We start from the raw sequence: 25,756 nt of genomic DNA, 5'->3' as shown, positions 1-25,756 counted from the left end.
TAGACTTTATCAAGAAGTATAAAAAGGCAACTATTCTCAAGAATGAAAGGCAAACATCACTTTAACTGTAAAAGCTGAAAACTCAGGCCAGCCTAATAGGTCAGCATATTAAAGTGTCTGCAAGCAGGCGCAGGGGCCGGGGGTTCAATCCCCAGGCCTGCCATGATGGCCCTGCCCCCTGAGACAGCAATTGAGACTGGGAGTGTTGGCACACACTTATAATTCTAGCTCTTGGGAGGCTGTAAACAGGGGGATCACTATGAGTCCGATCTAGTAGTGAGACCCTCAACAGCCTGTAGATCCTTCCCTAAAAAAATCACGGGGGGGGGGGAACCCTGAAAAACTCTTGTCCTAATTATTAATTCAGAAAATTCAGAACACCAAGGTATTCACCCATCAAAACACAAATTCTGGAAAAAATATAAAACAAACAAAAAAGTTTTCAACATATAAATTTTCAAAAATTATAAGATGGAGGATTAACAGTAGATAAAATAGATCAAGACTCTTACTAATGAACTGTAATGTATAAATTGTGCTTGAATCCTGTTTTGAACAAATATTTTAAAAACAGTACGAGACAACAGAGGAAATAGCTCTTAGAGAAATGGTAATATTACCCCATGATATAATTCACAGATGATATAACAGGGATTTCCCTCTAAGTAATCAAGGTGAAGGGTTACAGATTAAGAAAAGATTGACCATGAACTGATGTGATGTTCAAAGATCCATAATAGTTAAAAGAATTCATTATACAAGTTCTCTATTTTTGAATGTTTAAAATTTTCCATAATGAAAAGTTTGTAAGAGGAAATACTGTGGAAGTAATGAAATAACTGTAAATTACAGTCTTCCAGTCCAAGGCACAAGGACTGTCTCAGCAACATGTGTGTTCACAATGGAAGAACTTAAAATAAAGACCGGGACACTAATATTGAACATTGATTAAGTCCCATAAAATCTTTTATGATGGTTTTATATTCAATCAAATAAGATAATGAAAACAAAATACTAAGAATGATATTAAATGATATTCTGTAACTTAAGGTAGCAATATAACTAATACTTTTTACTTCCTTACTTTCCAGTTTCAAAAAAAGCACTGTATATTTCTTTTTCTCTGTAGCTTACAAACGTTTTTAGCTTTGGGTACAGCCTTCCATGAAAGTGCTCAATATTTTTCTCTGTAGGTAAAAGTCGTAGCTCTGTGATCCTGCCTACTTCTGTATACACTGGAGTGACCCTCAATTGAAGACATTTCAATTTTTTTCTCAAGGCTTCCTGCAAACACTTTTACACCTTCTGTGACACATTCTCTGCCTTAACCTTGCCTTTTCTGTACTTGTTTACCTGTTCTCTTCTATGCCAGGTGTCCTCAATGGAAGGTATTTAAAACTGACATTACAGAATAAAAATCTCTCACCAGCTCTGAGGGAACAATGATGCTAAAACAGAAAATGCTTACTTTTCATGCAAGGGAAATTCACTAGTGGAGAATTACTGTATTGTAAAACGGAACTTTTGCCTGTCCTTTATCCTTGGTACAAAATCCTTAAAGCCAGTACTTCCTATTAATTCAGAAACCTAAAATTAGAAACTTGGGTGGCATATCTGATTTCTTCCTCTCCTTTAACTAAAAACAGGGAGCCATATCAATTTGACTGCTTACTACGTAACCACTGCTGCCACCATCATTTTGATACTCATGTATCCATGTCTGATGTAATGACAGATTCCTTCAGGGCACCCCATCTTTCAGATTAATCTTGCACATCGCAATACATAAATTTTCCTAAAACAATGTATTATTACATTACTTACAAGCTTCCCAGGCAAAGTGGATCTTTGCTGCCTAGTACACAAGCCAATAAATAAGCAAATCCCATTCTTCTGTGCTAGTGCTGCCCCACATGGTATAGCAAGGTACTCACCAGCGAGGTGCATAAGGAAACACCAGGAGCACTCCAAGGCTTTGGTTTGCTACCTCCTATAAACTTCATTCTGTGGCCTTGCCCTTGGACCTGTCTTACCACAATGCCTCCCTTCCTGAGCTCCCTCACAAAAGTGTTCTCTGGGGGCTGGTGAGATGGCTCAGTGGTCTAAAGCACCTACTTAGAACAAGCTTAGCAAAGCACAGGGACCACGGTTCAATCCCCCAGCACCACATGCCAGCCAGCCCTGAACCCTGGTGGGCTGAGCTGGCCACACACACACACACACACACACAAATAAATAAATAAATAAATAAATTAATTAATTAAAAAAAAAAGTGTTCTCTGGCTCCTAAAAGGCCTTTGCGCTTGAGGCTCTCATACCTTGAGTGTCCTTCCCAGGACCTTCAGTACTCCCACACTGACTACCTACCTAAACTTGCTCCTCTTACAGTTACTTCACCCACATTGCTCTGCTTTGTATTCTTCCTAAGTATGTGTTGTGGTTTATATCTAACTGTCCCCCAAGAGTCTCATATACTCCTAAGTGGAGCTTCGACAGTGACTGAATTACAGCACCAGAATAGCTGATTTGCTGTTAGGAGGCAAAACCTGGTCAGAAGAGGTAAGTCACTGTGGGTGGGACCAAGAGGGATGCATCTTCCTTGCTGACTCTGTCCTTGATTCTCTGTTTAATGTCCAACACCATGCCACGAGAAACGCTCCTCTGCCATGCCACTTGTGCCATGCCATCCTGCTCTGCAGTCAGCTGGCCATGCAAGGACTAAGACCACAGGACCAGGAGCCAAGACAGACCTTTTCTCCTCTAAATTTTGGGCAGGGGCTGGGGATACAGCTCAGCGGCATAAGCACCTGCCTAGCAAGTGCAAGTTCCTGAGTTTGATCCTCAGTACCACCAAAAAAAAAAAAAAAAAGAAAAAATTGATAAAAAAATAAATTTTGGGCAGGTATTCTGGCCTAGCAATGAGAAAGTCACTGACACAATACATGACTGTATAAAATGAACTTATTTATATAGGTTTATCTAAGGAAACTTTGAGGAAGGAACTTTTATCTTATCCACCACTGTAATCTCTGCCAAACAGAAAACACACTATAAGTGCCCAACACCTGTATGGTGAATGATTAACCCTGACTATGCTCTTAATTTTTTCCACAGTGCTATAAATTCATAGTATTAGAATTCATAGTCAAGCAAGCTTCTGGAATTGTCTATTCCTATGCAATATTTGTCAGAGTGGGTACATCATCCTGGACAACTTAGCCTTCCTAGTTTGAAAGGCAGGCTTCACTCTTATCTATTAAGCTTACTTCCCAAGACTGACAAAACTGGTTATGCTAAGCTGAAGGCCCCTGCACCACACTATTTATTGGAATCAACTATATCATAGAAACAACAGAACAATAGATTCTGACATCTACTGGGTGTCACTTCTAAAAATGTGACATTGGACAAAGTACTTAACCTTCATGTGCTTTCAATTACTTCCTTTGTAAAATGGGGATAATAACAGCATGTAATTCATGTAGTCACTGTGAGATTAAGTGAAGTTTATGAAGTCTGAGGAGGTGACATGATACATTTAGTACTTACATTACTCAGTTTGGCTTTTGAAAGTCTTCCTGTCTGTAATGTTCTCTTTTTTCTCAATGTGGACAACTTAACAGAATGACTTTGAGCAAGTACCTGACCTGGCTTCATGACATATTTCAAGTCCTACTTTCTACATGGAGCCACTTTTCCAAGTTTCATCAGTTTTCCTACTATAAACTTGCATAGCATTTAGCTGTCCTTAAATATTTAAACTATTACACACACACACACACACACACACACACACACACTCCACCAAGAAAACATACACTTTTTGAAAAAAAAAAAAAATTAGTATGATGTTATTTCAACAGATGTTATTAACCTCAAATGGGGGACCCTAGAAGATGTCACATATTACAGAAAACTCATAACTGCAAGCCCTCAGAGAAGAAACTGAAGATGCCCGTGACCAATGACCAAGGTTACCCTGCCACAGTTCACTGTACTAATAAATGTCTGGAAGCCAATGGCCACAACTTTGAGCACCTCTTGTAATTATGGAGGCCAATTCTTCTTAAATGTGGTGCTAAGTCAAGTACAAAGAATCATATATCATGTCTCAATAAATTTACAATTACCCAATGCTATTATGGGCTACTGGACTCTTAGAATATTTTGCTGAGTTTACACACCTATAATATTCAATAACGGAACTTAAAAAAAATGGGGTATAACTATGAATGTCCATTTTGTATCTGTGTATTCAAAGTGGTTGGGATAGATATATAGTTGCATTCTCTTAATGAATAGAATGATTTTTTCTAATAGTGTTTGTAAATAGGATCACAAGTCTGCATCTTGTACAGCAATTAACCACTAAGAAGAATATATGCAGTGTATTATTTTTTGAAACTGTACTTTCGATTTGATTTGAAGCTGTCTCATTGCTATATGTTTATCAATAAAACTTTGAAAAGAAAAAAAAATAAATAAAAATAAATAAATAAATAAATTTACAATTAAAATATTTATACATACTTTTCTTTTCCTGGGGTGTGTATACATTTTCTTGGTGGACTGTGTGTGTGCGTATATATAGTTATTGTGGCAAGATCTGAATATTACTCAACAATAAAGATGTTATTTCTAATACCCTCTCTATCTACCAAGTGACTAGCATACAAATACTACTGGGGCAGCAAATATTTACTGAATAAAAAACATCAACTTTTACAAGTAAATTCAAATCAGAAGCTTACAGGTGAAAATAACATAACGTTGAACAATACAACCAGTAATACTAACTTTTAAAAGTAGTTCAAATCCATATTTACATAATTTCAAAGGTGTTACTTAAAACAATATAAAAATGAAATATCAGCTTACTCCTACTTTATTTTTTATTGTATTTTACCAAGGGTCTACAGGGCCTACAGGGTCTCACTACATAGACTGCACTCCTAGTGATCCACCTGTGTTCAGCTTCCCAAAAGCTGGGATTACAGACCTGCGCCACCATGCCCCAGTCTCAATCACCATCTCAGCATGCTCCAGTGGCGGTGCCTACTTGCCAAGGATCAAACCCTGGCCACTGCACCTGCCTAAACAGAGGCTTTAATCTGTTCAGCTATTTGGCTGGCCTTGCTTATTTCTACTTTAAAGTATTTAATATATACATATGTATTAAAATGTGTAAAGCAAAGGTGCACTAACTGAATTATAGAAGGATAGTAATAAAAATGAATTGCTGATTTCACAGTTTTTTTAAAATAGGGACTTCCTCCATAACATTTTGAAGTATCTAATGTAAACAGTCTTTTAGAAACACACATACAAAAACCAAAACACATATTTTAATTAAAAACAAGTTCTGCCAGTTAAATCAGTATTACAGAATATTTAAAAAATACTCACTTATATAATGCATTCCTAAATTCAGGAGTCATGAAAAGTGTTTGCAATAGGCTATTCAAATAGCAAGTCATTGCCTGGTTTACTAATCCCACATAACCTTTAAAGAGAAAATGGAAATATACAGAAATGAGCACACGGACATAAAAAAGAAAACTACATGAATTTAATACATAATTGAGATTCAGAGGTTAAGTTTATTCTTGGGAATTTCCTTTATCTTCAATAGCACCTAAGGAAGATCTCCTCTCCAACATGAATACCATATAAACCTCTTAGAAAAAAGTCACACTATCATGTTATAGACATGCCAAGATACACATGGTTACTACATGGCATTTAGGGCTGGGGAGATAGCTCAGTGGAATAAGTGCTTCCCTGGCAAACGCAAGGGCCTGAGTTCAATCCCCAGTTTAAAAAAAAAAAGGCATTTAATGAAATTTCAAAAGTAATGTGTTTAATACAATATGTTCTATTACCATAGAAAAGAACTTCTAGAAATCTAACAGTTGTAGATTTAAATAGAAAAGCATGTATGTGTTTATTTTAAGTAACATATCCCCAGGGCCAGCCAGATAGCTCAGTGGACTAAAGCAACTGCTTAAGCAGACATAGGGACCCAGGTTTTGACCCCCAGAGTGCTGTGCTGGTACCAGCCCTGCCCCCAGGGCACACTGAGATGGTGACTTGAGACTGGGTGTGGTAGCACGAGCCTGTAACCCCAGTGTTTGGGAGGCTGAAAACAGGAGACACACTATGAGTCTGATCTGTATAGTGCAAGCCCGTAGACCCTATACTAAAAATACAAAAAACACACACAAAAAAATCCTCAACACAGGATATCATCAGTCCTACAACATCAATTTTTACCAAGAATTAGTAACATGGTGTGATCCAAATATACAGTGAACACATAGATTTTTAAAAAGTACTATAGTAAAAGATACATTGCCATTAACCCTTCTCAAAACTACCTCATTGTGAACACACTTATCCCACAGTTCTTGCCACTTTCTGAAGCAGTTCTGAAGGCCCAATTTCATGCGTGTTTCTACAAGGTGTGATCAAAAATACGCTGCCAAGTGCCACACAGTAGAAAGCCAGACTCACAAAAACATGAGTGTGTCTTCATTCACATTATTCATCAGATCTAGTGCCTTGTGATTTCTGGTTCTTTCCCAAAGTCAAAATGACCATGAAAGGTAAATGTTTTGATTTGATTCAGGACATTGAAGCCAGGACAGCACAATGAAAGACACAGGTCATTTTTAATAAAGATGACTTCTAGAACTGCTTCAGAAGTGTGTTTTAAGTGAGGAGGCATAGTTTGAGGGAGATTAATAGCAACATGTTTGTTGTTTTGTGTTTTTGAGACAGGGTCTTGCTATATAGTGTGCCCTGGACTTGAGCTCCCTTCTGTAGTCCAGGCTGGCCTCGAGCTCATGGTGATCCTCCTGCCTCGGCCACCAGCATGCTGGGGGATTACAGGTGTGAGCCACCACGCCTGGTCTCTTAGTAATAATTTAAACATTTATTTTACCTTTACATCACACCTCATATGAGATAAATTACATGAAAATTAACAGAAGCTGAGGTCAAGTAATGCAAAGTGACTTACTCTCAAGTCCTTCAAATATGAAATTCTATAGTTGGGTTGCCATGAATGTTACAGACCCCCGCCATCTACACCAATACGATTCTAAGAAGACACCAAGCACCTATCTCATCTTATTCTAAGGTTCAAGCTTGGATGTTTTTATGCCTTTCATCTTTAGGAGCATGGGTGTATGTATTTCATTCCACACCACTCCATAATCATAAACTGCTTCAATTTCTGACTACCCCACCTCAATTTCTTATACATCTCCTCCTTAATCCATTTATACTAGACATTTACCTCACAGTTCTGTAACTACCTACTGATTTCTTCCTCTACCAGACTATAAGATCAGGGGTCAAATCTGGTTTTCTTCTTGCTCTACTATTGCCTAGAACAGCAGCAGGTGTACATGAGGGAGTTGTTTATGACTTACCAGTAACACATATCTGTATGAAATCTTGTCTGTTAACAATGAAAAGCATCATTCCATTCTTAGTTCATAGAAAATAGACTCTTCCCCACAAACAACAATAGTGAGGCAACCAGAGCATGTCTAGAATTGCCCTTTCCCATCTCCTTCCATTTCCTCAACAGTCAGAGACTATCAACCTATTTGGAATCTTGAAAGGTAAATGAATATTGCTATTGCCCTTTGTGTTACTAAAAACCAACCCTGCAACACTTACTTGTGACCTTGTTTCTCCTGTGGTCTAAGAGTCCAGGGATGAAGGGGGTAGTTAGAGGTGGGAGTAACCACAATTATTCGTTTCACCACTCCTGATTTTGCCATTAGCAATAAAAACCATATAGAAATCTATGATCCTTTGTACATGACAGTACCACATTTAAGCAGAATGAAGTGTCTCATATAAAATGTACTACTTTTTCCTCCCAAAGTATGAAGATGTTAGTGAGACTAATGAAAATACTGAAGAATCCATAGAAATCAGGGGCCGGGAAGTAGGCTCAGTAGAATAAGCGCTTCCCTGGCAAGCGCAAGGAAGGGCCTGAGTTCAATGACTGGTTCCACGAAAAAAAAAAAAAAAAAAGAAATCAACTGTCATTATGTATCATGTAAATCAAACTTCAAGTAACAGCTATTATCAAGTGAGTTCTGTACGTGAAATAGTTGTAAGTCAGTATTTTTACTAAAAGCTAGTAAGAAAGAGGTGTGTAAGAACATGTGCCTTCTGGTAGAAGCCACATGTAGAAAGAAATCCTACATGAAGCAACAACGAAGGAAGGAGAATTCAAACAGGCTAACTCTTAGAATAGATAAAAGTAAAACAAGTGTCAATCAAACTAGTGAAAAATAAAAAGAAACTAGTCAAAGACAAGTGCCATAAATTTAGTTTCTAATTACTTGTGACACACACCAGCCTTCACACTGCTATTTACCCCTCTAAATTTATCCTCCCACCCATCGTTCATCAACAGCACTGACTCCCAAAGGGAGGTGGACAAGACGGGAAAGAACTTACACATCTTAAGTCCTCTGCATTTCTGAGAAACATGGACCTACCTTACTGAGCTGAAATTGAGAGCCTTTCCAGTGAAAACAATTCATAAATGGTGCCAAGATTTATAGTATTTTCTTAAGAAAATGCAAATTCAACAGCGACTAACAAATTCTGAAGCACAACCTCTTTACATTATTTTATGCTTTGTGGTATGCAGCAAAAGGTTCTATTGATATAAATTATCCTAAATACTAACAGGGTCAGCTTCTATTGTTATTTGCAAGTCTGCAATATGATTAGCCATGCAGAAATTATTCTAAGCTCTAATCACAAAGACAGTAAATGGAAGATTATAGATCATGTTAGGACAAAACCCACAGTGTAACTCTAGAATTAGCCATGCTTTGAACCCGTTTCTATTTCTTTCAACGTAATACAAAAATTTAAAAATGACACAATTCACTTCAAATAGATTAAAAAATACAACTCAATGCAGTCTATCTACTTCAAAATGGAAATTATTCTTCATAGTCTATTCTAAAAAATGAGGTAAAAAGACTTTGTAAAGTTGACTTGAAAAATTGATTAGAGTTAAAATAGGAAATTATCAAAAAGTCTTTCTTCAAAATATAATACCCAGTATCCTTCAGGTTAATATTAATAGAGTCAGTAACAAAATACGAAGCACAACAACAATGGGTCAAAGAAAGGGAAACCACTTTCTTTTTCCAACTTAGCTGCTGCTAGCTGGTTATCTTTTTCTGGCCTCAGTTTTCTTAACCATAAAATGAGAGAACTGGGCCGGGGAGATAATAAGTGTTTCCCTGGCAAGCCCAACAGCCTGAGTTCAATCCTCGGTTTTGCCAAAAAAACCAAAAACTTTAAAACATATGGTTTTAAAATGAGAGAGCTAGGCTGGTAGTTGCTAAGATTACTCTTGATCAAGGAGAGTACCCATCCAATCATGCCTAATGATTTTATGAAAATACAACAGCACCAAATCTTACCAGTTTCTGACTTATTCAAAATAGATGAATAGGAGTAGCTCTGGCTGACATAATCACTGGTGGAGCCCACAGAACCTTCTCTTGGAAGTGGACCGATGAACCTGTCATGAACAGTGTCATCTACATTACTGGAATCCTCCTGAAAGGCAGAGTAACCAATATTTAGTGCATAGGAAATATACTGAAACAATGAATTAAGAGCTAGTAATTGCTGAGGCAATGGAAAGATGATAAGCATTATTATTACTGTTGCCACCAAGGCTTTCAAAGGAATATATATCCCCATGATCTCCTATAGAAATGATTGAAAAATGTTAGATATAAAACAATTCAATTTTTCCTTTACGTTCTATCTCAAATGTTCTGTTTACACAGGAAAAGGAGTTTTTTTGTTTTTGTTTTTTTTCTTTTTACCTAATAAACGAAAATACCACAATGGGCTCATTGTTGTCTAACATTACTTTCACATCCTCATTGCCAGTTAGACCTGGCAGTATGCCAGTTAGAGAATAGTCAATAATTGCTGGATGATTTCAGAGTTACACATGGTCTCTAATAAGAAACCTCCCATCTATATGGAACACACTGAAAAGATCAGGGGACACTGGAACAGCACCAAAAAACCCACAAAAACAAAAACAAAATTCCAGCATAAACAAGAGCTGAAGAATAATTACTATGCATTTTAAAACGTAAATCCCTATGACCTCTGCACACAGAGCAGTGCTACCTCCTGTAAGGTGACAAGGAGGCAAGGCAACTAGTAGGCTCTCTGCTAGTGCCAGGGACAGTAGGCTGGACAGGCTCCAGATGTTGAATTCTGTAGCCCCAGAGGCCAGGATAAAAAACAGAATCAGCAGCAAGGGCAAGGTGTACACAGGAGGCTTGGGGGTCATCTCAGTGATCCTGCCTATGAGCAGGTTTGTGCTAGCTGTGGGCCTCATCAGCACCTGGCACCGCGCACCCAGAAGGCAGGTGGGCTGTCCCGCACCATGGCTTCTCTAGGACTGTCAGTCCCCAGCATGCCCCATTCCAGGCCTTGGCCCCACCCTCCCTCTTGCCCCTGGAGTCCTCCCTCCCTTTATTCCTCACCTTGCCCACCAGTACCTCACCTTCTAATGTTCCTGTTAGTCCCCTTACCCACTTCCTGTCAGCATCCACCTTCTTCCTATCTCACCACTCCGCCCCTGCACCTAACAATGTGCCCCTCCTTGTTGCCTGGATCCTTTCAATAAAGTCATGAGAAGAAAAATAAAAAAATAAAACAACATAAATCTTCAAACTGTGAATCCAGAGCTCACCAAATCCATAGTAAATTTATATTTGAGTGTCACTGACACTAAGCAAAATCTTAGGGCGAGATTAAGGAACTCAGAAAGCACATTCTGGTACTGCTTTGGTGCAAATGGTGCTTACTTACTCTCTATTGTGCAAAAAATGTACTTTTATTCACAATGGATTTCTAAATGTAAAGTATTAAATAGAACAATTTTCCCTCGGCAAAGTTCATAAACTCTCTCAACGTTAGCTTCCTCAGTCGGTGAATCAGACTGTTTTCTTAATATTTTAATATCCACAACCTATATTCTTTTTTAAAGCTCAGTATTTACTATCCGAAGGATACCTCCCACAACACACACACACACACACACCACCCCTCCTAATCAGAGGAGAAAATGCCCCTGCCTAGTTGGGGAGTAAGGCAAGGGGGAGGGGGACGGGGGTCAAGTACCAGATTCAGCCCCAGGGGTATGCTAAGCCACAGGCAAAGCAGGAGCAGCAGGGGTAGGGGTGTAAAGTCAACAAGCCGGGGGACTGCTCTGCTACCAGTTGCGCTCTGCCTCCTCCCCCCACCAAAACAAGACCCTCTGTCACACAGCTCCAGCGTCAGCACCCCCACCCCTACCCCTACCCCAAGGCTGGCCTAAACTTTCCTCACTTCTCTTGCTCCTCAGTGACTGGTACTCCCTGCCCCCTTGGTAGTTAAATGGACTGTAGCAGCAAGGAGCTAGGGCTGTAGCTGTTGCTCTTGCTGATGCTGTGGCTCGCACTGCTCCTGCCAGGACCTCATGCCAAGACTGCTACAGCCCCTTCACCCTCTCTTCCTACTGCCTCAAACTCAGAAACGGTTACAGACTCTTATAATGTATTCTTACGCCATCTATTTGTAACCATAAGATAAGTTTACTTTCCGTAGTTCTAAATCTGCTCTTTTTCAGTACTGGGGACTGAATCCTGGAAGGACTGAGCTATATCCCCTTCCCTTTTTAATTTCATTCTAAGACAGGTTTCTCACTGAAATTGATCAGTCTTGCCTCAGCCTCCCAGGTATGGTGGATTATACAACTGGCCTTAGTCTGAAATTCAAGAATAAAACATATTTTGAAGTGCAGTTTTATAACTAATAGATGCCAACTCTCTCAAAAGTTGTAACTCTCTGGGAAAATGTCCCTCAAATTAGAAGTTAACTGGAACTGTTCATCTTTTAGGCTACTAGACTTGAAAGAAAAACCTATTACAATAAATGTTAACTGCAGTAAACACTGATAAGACAATGTTTAACTTACATATTAGTTATTCCAAAAAAAGGGTGGTGGGATTGGGTGCAGTGGGAGAGTAGAAGTACCAATGGTCTTCCACAAAATACCAAAAGAACTAACAGAGCTAACAATTTACAGCAACTTAGTGAATACATACTTCCAATAGGAAAAGCTGCTGAAACACATAAGACTGATGTTCTAACCTAACTTAGACCTACTGCTGCCAATGGTACAACAGTAGCCTAGGAGACAGCAGCCCATATTAACTCTAGTGTGGCAACAGACTGTACACACAGATATATGGTGCTACAGATGTCTGCTGTTTTCATGTTATCACATATACTTTAGCATACAACATAAAATGAAAAAGACAGTAATTTATTACACAAATCTCTCTCCTCCTTCCTTGGGAAAATTATATTCCCAAGTTTCAGATAAAAGTACAGAAAAAAAATTAATATAAAGCTTTCTAAATAGCTCACCAGCAGTATTTGTGGCTGTTCACCATCTTTATCTGTCAAATGCAGAAAGTTCTTCTTTCCTGGCTCAAAATTAGCATCGAGAAGAGTCTTGTCGCTGGTATGATCCAGTGGAGCCTATGAACATAGAGCACAGTGTTTTAGATTATGAGAAACTTTAATTGTAATAACAAAAATATATAATCAGATACATATCTACATTTAGAAAGTATTTTTTCAGTAATGACTGTAAAATTTCTGTTCATCTAGTTTTAGAATGAACTCATCTATGCACGAGCTGAGGTCACTAAACCCACACACAGTGCACCTACACTGACAGAGGCTCACATCTCCAACATCCACAAAACCAGAGAAACTACAAAGGTGAGAAGACAGCATTAAGTACGTACTACACACACACACAAAGAATCTATAAACATTGTATATACTCCCTAATATGTATACAAGACAATATTTAATAATTTTTGGAGCCGGGGAGATGGCTCAATGGAATAAGTGCTTCCCTGGCAAACACAAGGGCCTGAATTCAATCCCCGGATACACCAAAAATAAATAAATAAATAAAATAATAATAATTTTCTACAGAACTTAAAATTATGAAATGTTTTGATACACAAATACAGTGAGAATTTGATAAGCAATATACTTACCCACCAAATCAAAATAACTTCATAACAGAACTAAAATGTAAGTAATGTAATACAATCTTCAAAAAAAGCCCTTAAGGAAAAACCTGCCTAGAAAATGATACCAATTTGAAGTCTACTACCAGCATTTGAAGAATCCCAGGAAGGATGGAAGTGATCAATCCTTGGAAAAATTAGATGCCTAAGACTCAATAGCTGGCAAGATAGCTCAGTAAACTAACTGCCTGCTTAGGCAAGTGCAAGGACCTGCGTTTGATCCCCGGTATTGCATGCCACTCTGGGCCCACCCCCAGCTGTGTGGAGCTGGCCACCGAGTCTGGGCATGGTGGCACACACCTGTAAACCCAACTCTGGGGAGGCTGAAACAGGAGGATTACTACAAGTCTGAGCTGCATAGTGAGACCTATACAAAATACATTAAAAAAAATAGTCATCTAATTTTTTATGTGGCTGTTAATGGCATATATGCTCCCATCACTGCATGAAAAAAATGGAATTCTGTGCTCTACTTACTATATACCCACACTCCCAACCACTGTTAAGAAAACTAAGGGATCAAGCATAAGCATCTTCTTTTCTGTCTTAAAACATTTTGTTACATTAAGAACAGAGAAGATTTCTCCTTAAAAAGACTCATTTTATGGAAACAATTTTGTTGGGACAATATCATTGTATAAAAACCCAGGTATTAGGGACCCAAAAACTTTAAGTCATAAGTAAATTTGGGCAAGGTATTTCACTTTTCCATGACTCAGCTTTACCTATGAGACTGCAATAGCAACTACCTCGGAAGAGAAAACTACACAAAACATTATCTACAGAGAATTAAGAGTAATCAAAATATATGATAAGTGTTTAAATTCAAAAATATATATACTGGGGCTGGAGAGATGGCTCAGTGGTCTAAAGCACCTACTTGGAACAAGCTTGGCAAAGCACGGGGACCACGGTTCGATCCCCCAGCACCACATGCCAGCCAGCTGCGCCCCCTGGTGGGCTGGGCTGGCCACACACACACACACACACACACACACTAAATAAATAAATGTTTAAAAAAAAAAAAGAAATCTCTAAAAAAAAAAAAAATATATATATATATATATATATATATATTAAGAGACACACTGCCATTAAGTCCTCTAGAAGGAAGACTTCCAGAACTGTGTTAGAAAGTGAGCACAGAATGGCTTAAGTGTGTTTGAAGCAAGGAGTCTTCTGAGAAGAACTAATGATAATGCGTCTTCTTACTGTAACAACTTTTTAAAAATTTAAATAAGCACTTTTTCAATTACACCTTATACTAAAAATATAACAAGTACAAAATAAGTGTGGAGCAAATAAACTTTTAGATCTATTATATTTTGTACCAAGACTATAGTAAGTGTAAAGTAAGTGTTAAGTAAATAATGAACTCTTACATCTATCTCTTAACTTTACCTCATATTTTAAAATACATGCAAAAAATAGGACACAGAAAACCTGAGGCTATGAGAAGCCACAAGGAAGGAGAGAAGGTATTGCTGAGCCCTTTAAATTCTCTGCCAAGACATAAATGATCAGATGACAGAGCTGGAATACACAGGTTTCACTTCAATAAACGTGTCTGTGAGTTTGACATGGCTGGCAGCTAAATGAATTTGGTTATCAGGGGTGCAAAAGTAGTACATAGGTAAAAACAAGCACACATATAGCAATATATAATAGGCAAATAAGAATGCAGCAATGAAGCCATACTGGAGAAAGACAAATGAGCAATCCCAACATAGAACTACTTGAAGTTATTATGGAGGGCATAAAATTAATATTATAAGATTCTTGCCATCAAAATACAGGCTACCAAACCAGAAGACACAAATGAATAACAACTATAATAAAAGAAGACTACGTTAAATCTTGTAAGCAAACAAGCAGTGCAAGGGCCAGCGAGATAGCTCAGCGGACTAAGTGGACTAAGCACCTGTATTTGGTGCTGGCCCTGCCCCTGGGCGTGCTGAGCAAGACACAGAGACCGAGGGTGGAGGGGCACACCTGTAAGCCCAGCCCTGAGGAGGCTGAAAACAAGAGTATCACTATGAATCCAAGCTGCACAGTGAGACCCTATACCAAATATATATATTTTTTAAAGTGCAATGAACTTCAAAGAAGAAGAAAATGCTTTTGAAGTGGCATGAAGAACCTTAAGTAAGACTTCTTAAAGGTAAAAGATGAACAAGAAGTATGAAGACATGACAATTCGAAACTATCCTTTAAACTACCCTTTTTCAAAAAGCAGCACCACCAAAAATTTCATGGTGGTATGCCAGGAAATAGTCAAATCTTAAGATCGTTCCTTATCTTTCCATATTTTGCTGGGAATACACTGGTCAATATTGAAAGGAAAGTTAACTATTTTATTTTCTTTTTAATTTTTTTTTTTCGTATTTGGTATAGGGTCTCACTACACAGCTTGGACTTGTAGTGATCCTCCTGTTTTAAGCCTCCCCAGCACTGGGCATACAGGCATGCACCACATTGCCTGGTCTTGGTGGCTGGCTCAGTGCGCCCGGGGGCAGGGCGGGCATGTGGCACTGGGGATTGAACCCTGGTCCTTGCGCTTGCCTAAGCAGGTGCTTAGTCCACTGGGGACTACTCGCTGGCTCAAGTTAACTGCTTTAAAACATTAGTTCTGGGGCCAGGGAGATTGCTCAGTAGAATAAGTGCTTGCCTGGCAAGCGCAAGGGCTTGAGTTCAATCCCCGGTTCTGTCAAAAAAATAAAAATAAAAATAAAAAAACATTATTTTGGGGTTGGGGAGATGCCTCAGTGGAATAAGTGCTTCCCTGGCAAGCACAAGGGCCTGAGTTCAATACCCGGTTCTGCCAAAAAAACAAAACAACAACAACAACCCCCCCCCAAAAAAAAAAAACATTAGTTCTATAGTTTTTAAAAATCCACATACTGTTCATATTATAAAACAGAAAGCAAAACATGATTTTAAAGGCAAGTCAGGGAACATCACACATCTTTAATTCTCTTGTGGAGACAACTTAATTATGTTCTCCATCTACCAAGGAAAAATGTTTACCATTTTGTTTGCCATGATACAGCATAGAAAGGGGCAAAATAAACAAAAACATGAAGATGGAAAAATGAGACACATGTTAATTAGCGCAATACACAGGAGTTAAGATTACAGAGATTCAAAGGACCAATCAGTTTATTGTAAACATTAACCAAAGAATGTGATGTTTTAGCAGCAGGTAATGAGCAATGGTTGAAGGTTTCTAAACTAGAACTAGATAATGTGAGTGCTGTGATTCAAGGTGACTGAAGAACATTCTCAGGGATATGGCTCAGCAGCACAGCACCTGCTGGCAACATGAGGCTCTGAGTTCGCTCTCAGTACAAAAAAAGAGAGAGAGAGCATCCTCATAAGAGTATGTAGGGTAATAATAGACTAAGATAAGAGATGGGGGAAAAGCCCTATTTAATAGTACAGAGGAAGTCTAACTCAACAGTCTTCTTTCCCATCTCATACAAAACTGAGCAGTGTCCCTGCCATTTCCTCAATGATGGTGTCTTTCCAAAATCAGTAAGAGGTGGGGCCTTCAGAAGACCTTAAAAGGAGAGCCCTCATGAATGAGATTAGTTCCTTTATAAATTGAAGGAAAGATGCCTACTAAAAGTTCCTCAGATTTTATTTTAGTAGTTGCAATTGTTTATTTTCACATTAAACATTAATGCAGGATTGTACTAAATGGTAACCTAAACATATGGTCAAACCGTATGTCTACCAATAATCTCTTCAAACTCTATGAAATGTCTAAAAAGAGCTTTTTAAAGAAAAACTTGGCAATAATGCAGAAAAACAAAGAATGCCCTTAGCAAACCAGAAATTCTAAGAAATTAAACAGAAAGCAGGTGTATGAGCTCTATGAACAAACAAAACTAGAAAACGCACCCACAATTCCTAGGAATAAAACTGTTGTGAAGGTAAAAAAGTAATAGCGAACTCTAGAACAAAGTCAAGAGGTACACCTGGGAGCCATGAGAATGAGCCTGTGGGAAAATGCATTCTGCTAAATTTGGCTTCTTGGGGCTGGAGAGATGGCTCAGTAGAATAAGCGCTTCCCTGGCAAGCGCAAGGGCCTGAGTTCAATCCCCGGTTCAGCCAAAAAATAAATAAAATAAATTTGGCTTCTCTTTCATTCTACCTTAAAATAAGTAACAGACAGCAGCACCTATTTCCTCCTAAAGGAACAAAAGGGCGCTGTGACCACTGGGGCCCAGCATGCTGTCTAGCTTGGTATTGACCACTCCCAACCTCACACTCAGGAACTAGCTGATTCTAGGACAACACCATGTCCAGCAGCATGCTTCAACCCCTCCTCACAAAAATTAGGAATTGAACACATCAAATTTAACCAGCATCCACAGAGAAGTTAACAGAGATTGCCAAATTCAAAATGAGTAGAAAATAAGAATTATTGAACATATGAGGAAATGCTACATTAGGAAAGAAATAAATGCAGCAAATGATGAAAGATACATGACTAAGGAAGCAAAAGAACTAGAAGACTGAAATAAGTAAACATATAATCAAAGATAACTGAGAAGACTGGTCATTAAAAACTATTTTTTGAGCTGAAGAGTAAAAGCTATCCATATTCATACACAGAAAAAGAAATATATGGAAACCAAAAAGTTATCCAGAAATATACCTAGACACACAAATATAAAGAAATAAAAATTACCTAAAGATACTTTCAGTTAATACTGAGGTATGTATCATTCATTCCCCTTTTATGTCCATTTCTCCTTTTATTTCAAAAACCATATCATAAAGTGTATACTTTATATACTTTTCATTAGAAAATATAAAAGCAACATTGTGATTTACATTGAATGAACACAGAATTATTGTGGTCCCCTTACATACAATAAGAAATTAATGATGTGATATTATACAAACTTTTGAACAAAGCAGAATGGAAGTGAAAGGAAAAGAGATCCAGTTACTGAGATGAACACAGATTCTTATTGTAGTTGTTACAATAACCACAACAGCTAGTGTTTAACATAATCATTAGTGACAACAATAATAATGGCTATATAACATTATTAGCAGCTTAAGAGAAATGCTTTAAACCTGGGGTTTTACCATATCAGCAGTATTGATTCCATTTCCCCACACCAAATCAAAGGTTCCATTTATGTAGCCTACTTTGTTGGCTACATCTTCAAAGAGCTTTCTGACTGGAGTAGATGCTGGTAAATTTAAAGCGATCCGTTCATTCACTGTCTTTGAATTAGTAGTATCCTGTATTATACATAAGACTCTAGGTTCTTCAGCAGCATTTTCTATCTGAAATTTAAAAATATACATTTTAAATATTACTTATTTTTAAAGGAAAACAGCAAGACCATAATTACAATAAAAGTAATTAATTAAATGTATTAGAACCCACAAAGCACCCATTCTGTGCTAACATTCAGTATGACTGAAACACATTCCAATGGATATGTCAAATACATAAGCACTATTTGTTTTTGAAAAAAACTGGGGCATATTTCAGAACCAATATTACAAAATGTGCTCCTTAAAAATGTGTCACTGCCATGCTAGCACAAACCATAGATTTTAAGGTCTCCTGGGGAAGCAAAAGGAATTTTGCAAAGTGAGGTGAGGATTAAAGATTATAAAATATATAGCTAAGTGATATAGGTAACCAGGTCTAATCTTTCTGCTGCTGTACTCACAGACCAGGTGTTCAAAAACATTCATTTACTAATGTGGTAGGAGCTGACAAACTTACCCAAATAGATTAGCCAACAGAAAGAAAAATAAGGGAAAAAAACCTTTTCAGTTGCAACCTGAAAATCAATCAGGTTCACAAATTTTCTTCTTTCATCACAGTGCATAACTCAGTAATGATCAAGATAAATGGTTTTAAAAGGAGAATCTTTTGAATAAGCTATGCTCTAAAAAATCTTAAAAGACACTACATTTTCGGGGCCGGGGAGATGGCTCAGTAGAATAAGTGCTTGCCTGGCAAGCACAAGGTTCTGAGTTCAATCCCTGGTTCTGCAAAAAAAAAAAAAAAAAAATCAAAGACACTACATTTTCTTTTTCCTTTTTTCCTCCCCAGTCCCAAGAATTGAACTCACGACCTTGTGCTTGTTGCTGAGGTACTTTTCCACTTTTCAAAGGGGAGGTGGTTACATCAGACCACATCTACTACTTAAGTGGAGGAGTTTCTTTCCCCTTTCCTACCCTTGTAATGGCCATCTCAATTAATAGCATCATCTCATACCCAGCTTCTAAAAGCAGACAGCTAAGATGGACATCCTCATATATTACCTCCAAAACTACCACCAAAGCCTACCAATTCTACCTTCTACTTTCTTTGAATGTCTCTTTATTCCTGTCTGTAAGAATCAGAGTAGCATACCAAAATGATAGCAATGGGTTCCTGGTAAGTTAAATGTTTTTCAATCTTGTATTCCTTCAATCCAGAAGAGTACTTTTACTATACAAATATGCTAATGAAAGTCAGATGTGGGAGCTCTTTCTATCCCTATAACAAGCAATTAAAAAATATGGACTGCACACAAGAATTAATTTCTTTCAATAAAATCAATCCCAACTTTTTGCTGCTTCTATGCTATCCATTTAAAAATAATTATCCATTAGTACTAAACTAGGACAGCTACGAAAGATTTTGTTTGCATGAAGTCATCCAATTATATTTCTTAGCCAAACGCTGAATTCTGCAATACAAAATTTTGGGTTTGTAAGGGATCACATAAATTAAGATTAACTCAATTAATTTAAAACACAGATAAAGGGCCAGCAAGATAGCTCAGCAGACTAAGCGCTTGCTTTGGCAAGCACAGGAACCAGGGTTCGACCCCTGACCCACATGCCGTGCTGGCTCCACCCCTGGGTGTGCTGAGACAGCTGAGTCCCAGCACGGTGGCACATGCCTATAATCCTAGCGCTGGAGAGGCAAAAAGCAGGAGGATCACTATGAGTCTGAGCTGTGTAGTGAGACCCTGTACCAAACACATAAATGAAAAAATAAAAATAATAAAACAGAGAAGTTGCTATAAAAGAATATTTCAAAAAGATTAGCTAGCACCATATTTCAGACAAATCAATATTTAATCACCAACAATAGCCTATTTAAAGTTACAAAATCAAATTAAAAATTACAAGTTACAATTCTACAAGATAAAAAGTAAAAAAGAACACTACTAATATATTTCTTTAGGAATATTCCTGTAAATATTCACTATAGGTAGCCAACAGAAAGAAAAATAAGGAAAAAAATCCTTTTCAATTGCAACCTGAAAATCAATCAGGTTCACAAATTTTCTTTTTTCATCAGAGTGCATAACTCAGTAATTATCAAGATAAATGTATTCACTATAAATATAAGATGTGTATTACATATTTCAATCCTAAACTAAGAAACATAAAATTGATTATAATATTTTGATGTAGCCAGGCACACCTGTACCCCCAACTCTCTGGGAGCTGAGGCAAGAGAATCCCAAGATCCAGCCTGGAAAGTTTAAGGAAACCCTATCCAAAAAAAAAAAAAAACAACACCAGAAAACAAGATGACCAAAACAAAAAAAGGCAGAGCTGGCACACAGCTCAATGCCAAGTTTCTAGTATTGCAAAAACCAAAATCACTCACTCACTGGCTCTGTATATTCTTCCAAATATTCTTTTCTACACACCACTGACATGTAGGTTTATTAGCCAAACACTGAATAAGAGTATTTATACTATGGCCTAGGGAGGTAGGTCAATGGTGAAGCACTTGCCTAGTCTGCCCAACGCTCTTGGATTCAATTCCGAGCACAGAAAAAACAAAACGAAAACAAGAATACACATGCTGTTTTGTAACTTTTTGTTATTTATAAATATATTGTGAAATCTTTTCTTAATAGCTCAGCAGATTAAAGCGCCTGCAAGGAGGTGCAGGGGCCGGGGGTTCGATGCCTGGGCCTGTCATGCCAGGCCCACCGCTGGGGCACACTGAGGTGGCAATTGAGTCTTGGCATGGTGACACATGCCTGTAATCCCAGCTCTTGGGAGCCTTTAAAAACAAGCAGATCACTACAAGTCCGATCTACACAGTGAGACCCTGTACACCCTTGTAGACCCTTCCCTAAAAAAAAATACAAAAAAAAAAAAATCTTTTCTTATGCTCTACTCAACTAATTTATTTTAAAAGTTGAACAGTATTTTTAATACATGAATTAATAACTTAATTCTATTATACTCGTGGGATGGGCACCTATATAAAACATCACTCATTTTGTTTCCTAAAAATGTTGAAACTAATTACATTTTACACTTGAATTCTAGTACAATATAAACAAAATGCTCTTTTTTTAAAGCTATAAGGTAGCCACTCATAAATCATTACTTCATATTCAGTATTCCAGACCATTGATTTCATCCATAATTTAACATGTGGCCACCATCCACAGATTGCATCAACCTTTCAAAATCAGTACTGCTAACTTTCCCTACTTCCAATTTGGGGACTGAAAATATTTTTTCTCACATCTTAAGATATTATCAAGAAATTGTACTAATAATCTTATAACAGTTTTTCAATAGAAAAAGCCCTCTAAAATATAAATTAAGTATGCATTTTCCAAAAAAATGTAAAAGGACATTTCTTAGTATTGGGAAAATAAGAGAGCTATCTTACTATCTCTGAGGCTCTACTCCAGATTTATACCACTTATGCCCAAAGAAAAGAACAGTGGTATCTTCAGGTGGGTTACAGACAGCTAAATACTCTATTCTTTTCCTTTCTTCCTGACTATAGCTGATTCTGTGACCAGCCAGGGCCAACAGAATCTGACAGAAGTGATAATGCCTAACTTAAAGCAGGGCCTTAAGAAACTTCTGCCTGAGTACTTCTCGGAGGCTTCCCTATTACAAACCAGTCCACATGTAAGAAATTCAATTACCCTGTATCAACAGGAGTGGAAGCCCTAGCTATCCATGCAGGGAAGGTGGCCATTCAGTGGAAGGGACCAAGGTAATATGAGAAAAGACTTCTTGAACAGGGCATCCAAAGCCACCCACTAGCCCACTGGAGCCAAGTAATGATGCCATGTGGAGCAAAAATGAACAGCTGATGGGGACAAAACTGCTTAGTCAAAAGAGCTAATGAAAGAGAAGATACAAAGTTTTTAGTTTTTTTTAAGCCACATATTCCACCTAGGAAAAATTTACTGTTCCTTAGATGAGCTCTTAGAAGGACACTAGGTTTTCCCTATAGAAAATTGAGGGCTGGGGAGATAGCTCATCAGTCTAAGCACCTGCCTAGCAAGAGCAAGGATGTGGGTTCAATCCCCAGTACTACATGCCTTGCTGGCCAAGTAGTGAGACCTCGTACCAAATAAAGACATAAATAAATATTTTTTAAAATCTAGCTATGTATGAAACAGATGTAAATCATAAAATGTTTTACAAACAACTTACAGTAATATCACAATTCAAAGACTAAAAATAAAGCCAACAGCAATTACATATAGCACTATTTATGTTGAACATTACATTTGTGTCTAAGCTCAGAAAAACAGCAGAAACAAAGCTGGATTTCCTAGCAAAATCTGAAGGAAGAATCTTAAAAAACAAAAACACAATCTTGTTTTATAAGGTAAAACATACTGGGCTTAAAAGCATAAAAGCACATTATATTCTTCCAGGGATAGACTTGCTGCTAGGAACATCTAGAAGTAGTTGACATAGACAATTGTTTTAAAAATCTTAGACACCACTGAAGGCTAATTTGGAATTTTTTTTGGGGGGGTGGGTTTTCAGGCTCTCTTAAGGAGAGGTCTGGTACTGCTTCAGAAGGTGGGAATCGAACCACGGTCCTATGCGCCTGACTGCTGAAGGCTAATTTGCCTTGTCCATTTGTTTTGACATTTTCAATATTTCTAAATTTAAATCTGAGTTCTCTGCTGTTAACAACCATAATTTTTATTTATAAAACTAGTCCCTATATGTTTATTATAAAGCACACACTAAAGTGTAAAACTGATGATATATATTCAACATGCCATTACCATGTAGAAAATAATATTAAACAAAATTCAAAATTATCATTAGATCTTTCTGAGAAAAAATGTAACAATTAAAACATTATGAAAGGGCATTTTTCACCTCTACATTCAACAAGATAATCTGTTTTTCCTCTGAAGATCATTTCTCTTTCAAAGATATCAGAAAGAATAATATGGTAGCACACTTAACATATATACACACACACACTCCATTTCTCTAGTTTTTGGGATGGAAGCTAACTTGAGCTAAGAAATTAAGACTTTAGAACACTACCCTTTAGCCAGACACAGCTCAGGATTAGTATACTTTCTACAGATTAAAATAAAGAATTGATAGTATAAAGTTTTGCTGCCTGAAATTTACCAAATTTCATTTTTTTATTTTAACAGGTGACAATTCCTGTGCTACTTAGAGGCCCTAAACTACATGACATTTTTATTTTAAGATTCTCTCTGTAACCCATCCCAAATCACAGCTAACTTTGATGCTATTTATATTACCTTTTCCTAAGTAATCTTGCCACATGGGGGAACATAGAAAAAATTAACAGTACGTTTGGAGAGACAAAACTTCAAGGTAAAGGAAACAGTGCTTATTTCATAAAAGAAGTCAGTATGAGCTCTGCGCACAAGGCTGTCAAGTAGGTAACAGCTTTTAATTCTTGAAATAAGATCTCTAGGTTGTAATTTTGTAAATTACTTAATTTCTAGCAATATCACTATTCCAGAAAATGTATGCAAAACAAATGTCTGCAAACAATAGATACAAACCACATCAAAAATTTTAAAAAAGGGGCTGGGGAGATGGCTCAGTGGAATATGCGCTTCCCTGGAAAATGCAAGGGCCTGAGTTCAATCCCCGGTTCCGCAAAAAAGAAAAAAAAAAAAAAAAAATTTTAAAAAGATTCCATGATTGTTATAACATTTTCCCCCTCATTCATTTGTTACAAGTAAGAGACTATCAGACAAATTCATTAAGATGACTTATATTGTTAAAAAGGATACAAATGAAATAGACAAACAAGCATAAAACTTAGGACATGCTTTGTTATTAAATAAAAACACATGCTGTTACTTGCTCTGCTGATTATCACACTAAAGCAACTACATCAGACTACCTGTAAAAATTTCTTCTTCATTTCATCAAAGATATTTTGTCTGCATCTCCAAAACACATCCTATGATATGTAAGAATAAAATGAATTATAAATTATTTCTATACAAGATAATAAAATGAGAACAATTACCATAAATACATTTATGTGATAAAATATATATTAGCTAAGACATTAGTATGCATTCTGGGCTTTTATTCCTAAGTTATACCTTATGTTTCATTTACTCTTGTGCGGTAACTAAAAACTTAGGGTACAGTGATAAAGAGTAAGATTAATGTGGGAACCAGACAAAAGGAAAGACAGCTTAAGAATTATGTGTAAGTCAAATGCACTAAATTGAAAAATATTTTCAATCTACTAAAGAGAATTCTGTAATTCCTTGCAGTACAGGAAATCAAGAGATCTCTAATTTTGCTAGTTTATTAATTCAAGTTTTTCTACATTAGTTATACTTAAAATAAGATGATTTAACATTATGCCCTACAACTTCATTCTTTAACATAAATCTCTATTGGATAATAAGCTTTTCTAACAAAATAAAGAAATATAAAATAGTAACCCACAATCAAAAGAAAATCTGAAAAATTTTAATTTTATATTATTTTATGCTTTTTGTGTTCATATATATATATATATTTATCTCTCTTGTCCTCTTGTTCATAAAATACACTAGCTTAAAAGGTGATTTTGCTTTTATAATAGAAATATAATTATTCATATAAGTGCATACTTTTTAGGAAAGCAATTCTAAAATAATGTCTACAGCAACTAAATATTTGATATATATAGTTTTCTATTACATACATTATTTTATAGTTTATTTCTAACCAAATTTTATCCTTATCTTTTTTTTTTTTGGCAGAACCGGGGATTGAACTCAGGCCCTTGCGCTTGCCAGGGAAGTGCTTATTCCACTGAGCCATCTCCCCAGCCCCAAAAGGTTGTTTGTTTTTGTTTTTGTTTTTTTGCAGTACTGGGGATTGAATTTAGAACCCTGCACTTGCCAGGCAAGTTCTTATTCTACTGAGCTATCTCTCTGGGCCCCAAATTTTATCCTTCTTTACATCATTATTTGAATTGTTTATCTCTCCATACTTCCCTGTCCCAAAACAGTGTAAAAACTGCACTGTTCTATTACAGATAAACTATGACTTATTCAACTAATCTGCTATTAATGGGAATCTAAGTACCATAACTACAGAACTACTTAACTGAATAATTTTTTATTATAATTTCCCAAAGAAAGAACTACTAGATCAAAGATTATGAAGCTATTTTTAGGGTTACTGATAGAGGGTGTTGATTACTTCTTCAACAAAATAGTACTAACTGCTACCAGCTGTCAAAACTGTTTAAGACACTTAGAATAGAGCAGTGAACAAAGCCCTTATAAGGAGGCAACAACAAAGAAAGGGAGAGG

The 25,756-nt window shown here is 37.0% G+C and overlaps 1 protein-coding gene across 5 annotated transcripts in view; it reads right to left on the bottom strand.

Annotated features, from left to right (window-relative positions):
- The window catches only part of Usp47 (ubiquitin specific peptidase 47), a 105,728-nt gene that overhangs the window by 53,638 nt on the left and 26,334 nt on the right, over positions 1–25,756 (bottom strand). For 3 of the 5 annotated variants that reach the window (XM_023719262.1, XM_023719264.1, XM_023719263.1), the window contains exons 2-6: positions 24,337–24,396; positions 18,276–18,479; positions 12,493–12,606; positions 9,471–9,609; positions 5,407–5,503 (exon numbers count right to left, since the gene is read on the bottom strand). In XM_023719262.1, the coding sequence (XP_023575030.1) occupies positions 5,407–5,503; positions 9,471–9,609; positions 12,493–12,606; positions 18,276–18,479; positions 24,337–24,396 (614 nt within the window). The remainder of the gene's footprint in view (positions 1–5,406; positions 5,504–9,470; positions 9,610–12,492; positions 12,607–18,275; positions 18,480–24,336; positions 24,397–25,756) is intronic. The other 2 variants (XM_004634878.2, XM_023719265.1) reach the window with 2 other exon arrangements.

Source organism: Octodon degus, unplaced genomic scaffold, assembly GCF_000260255.1.
Source record: "Octodon degus isolate 3935 unplaced genomic scaffold, OctDeg1.0 scaffold00067, whole genome shotgun sequence".
Classification (NCBI taxonomy): Eukaryota; Metazoa; Chordata; class Mammalia; order Rodentia; family Octodontidae; genus Octodon; species Octodon degus.
The sequence above is the reverse complement of the archived record's forward strand: the minus strand, read 5'-3'. Positions and strand labels throughout refer to the sequence as shown.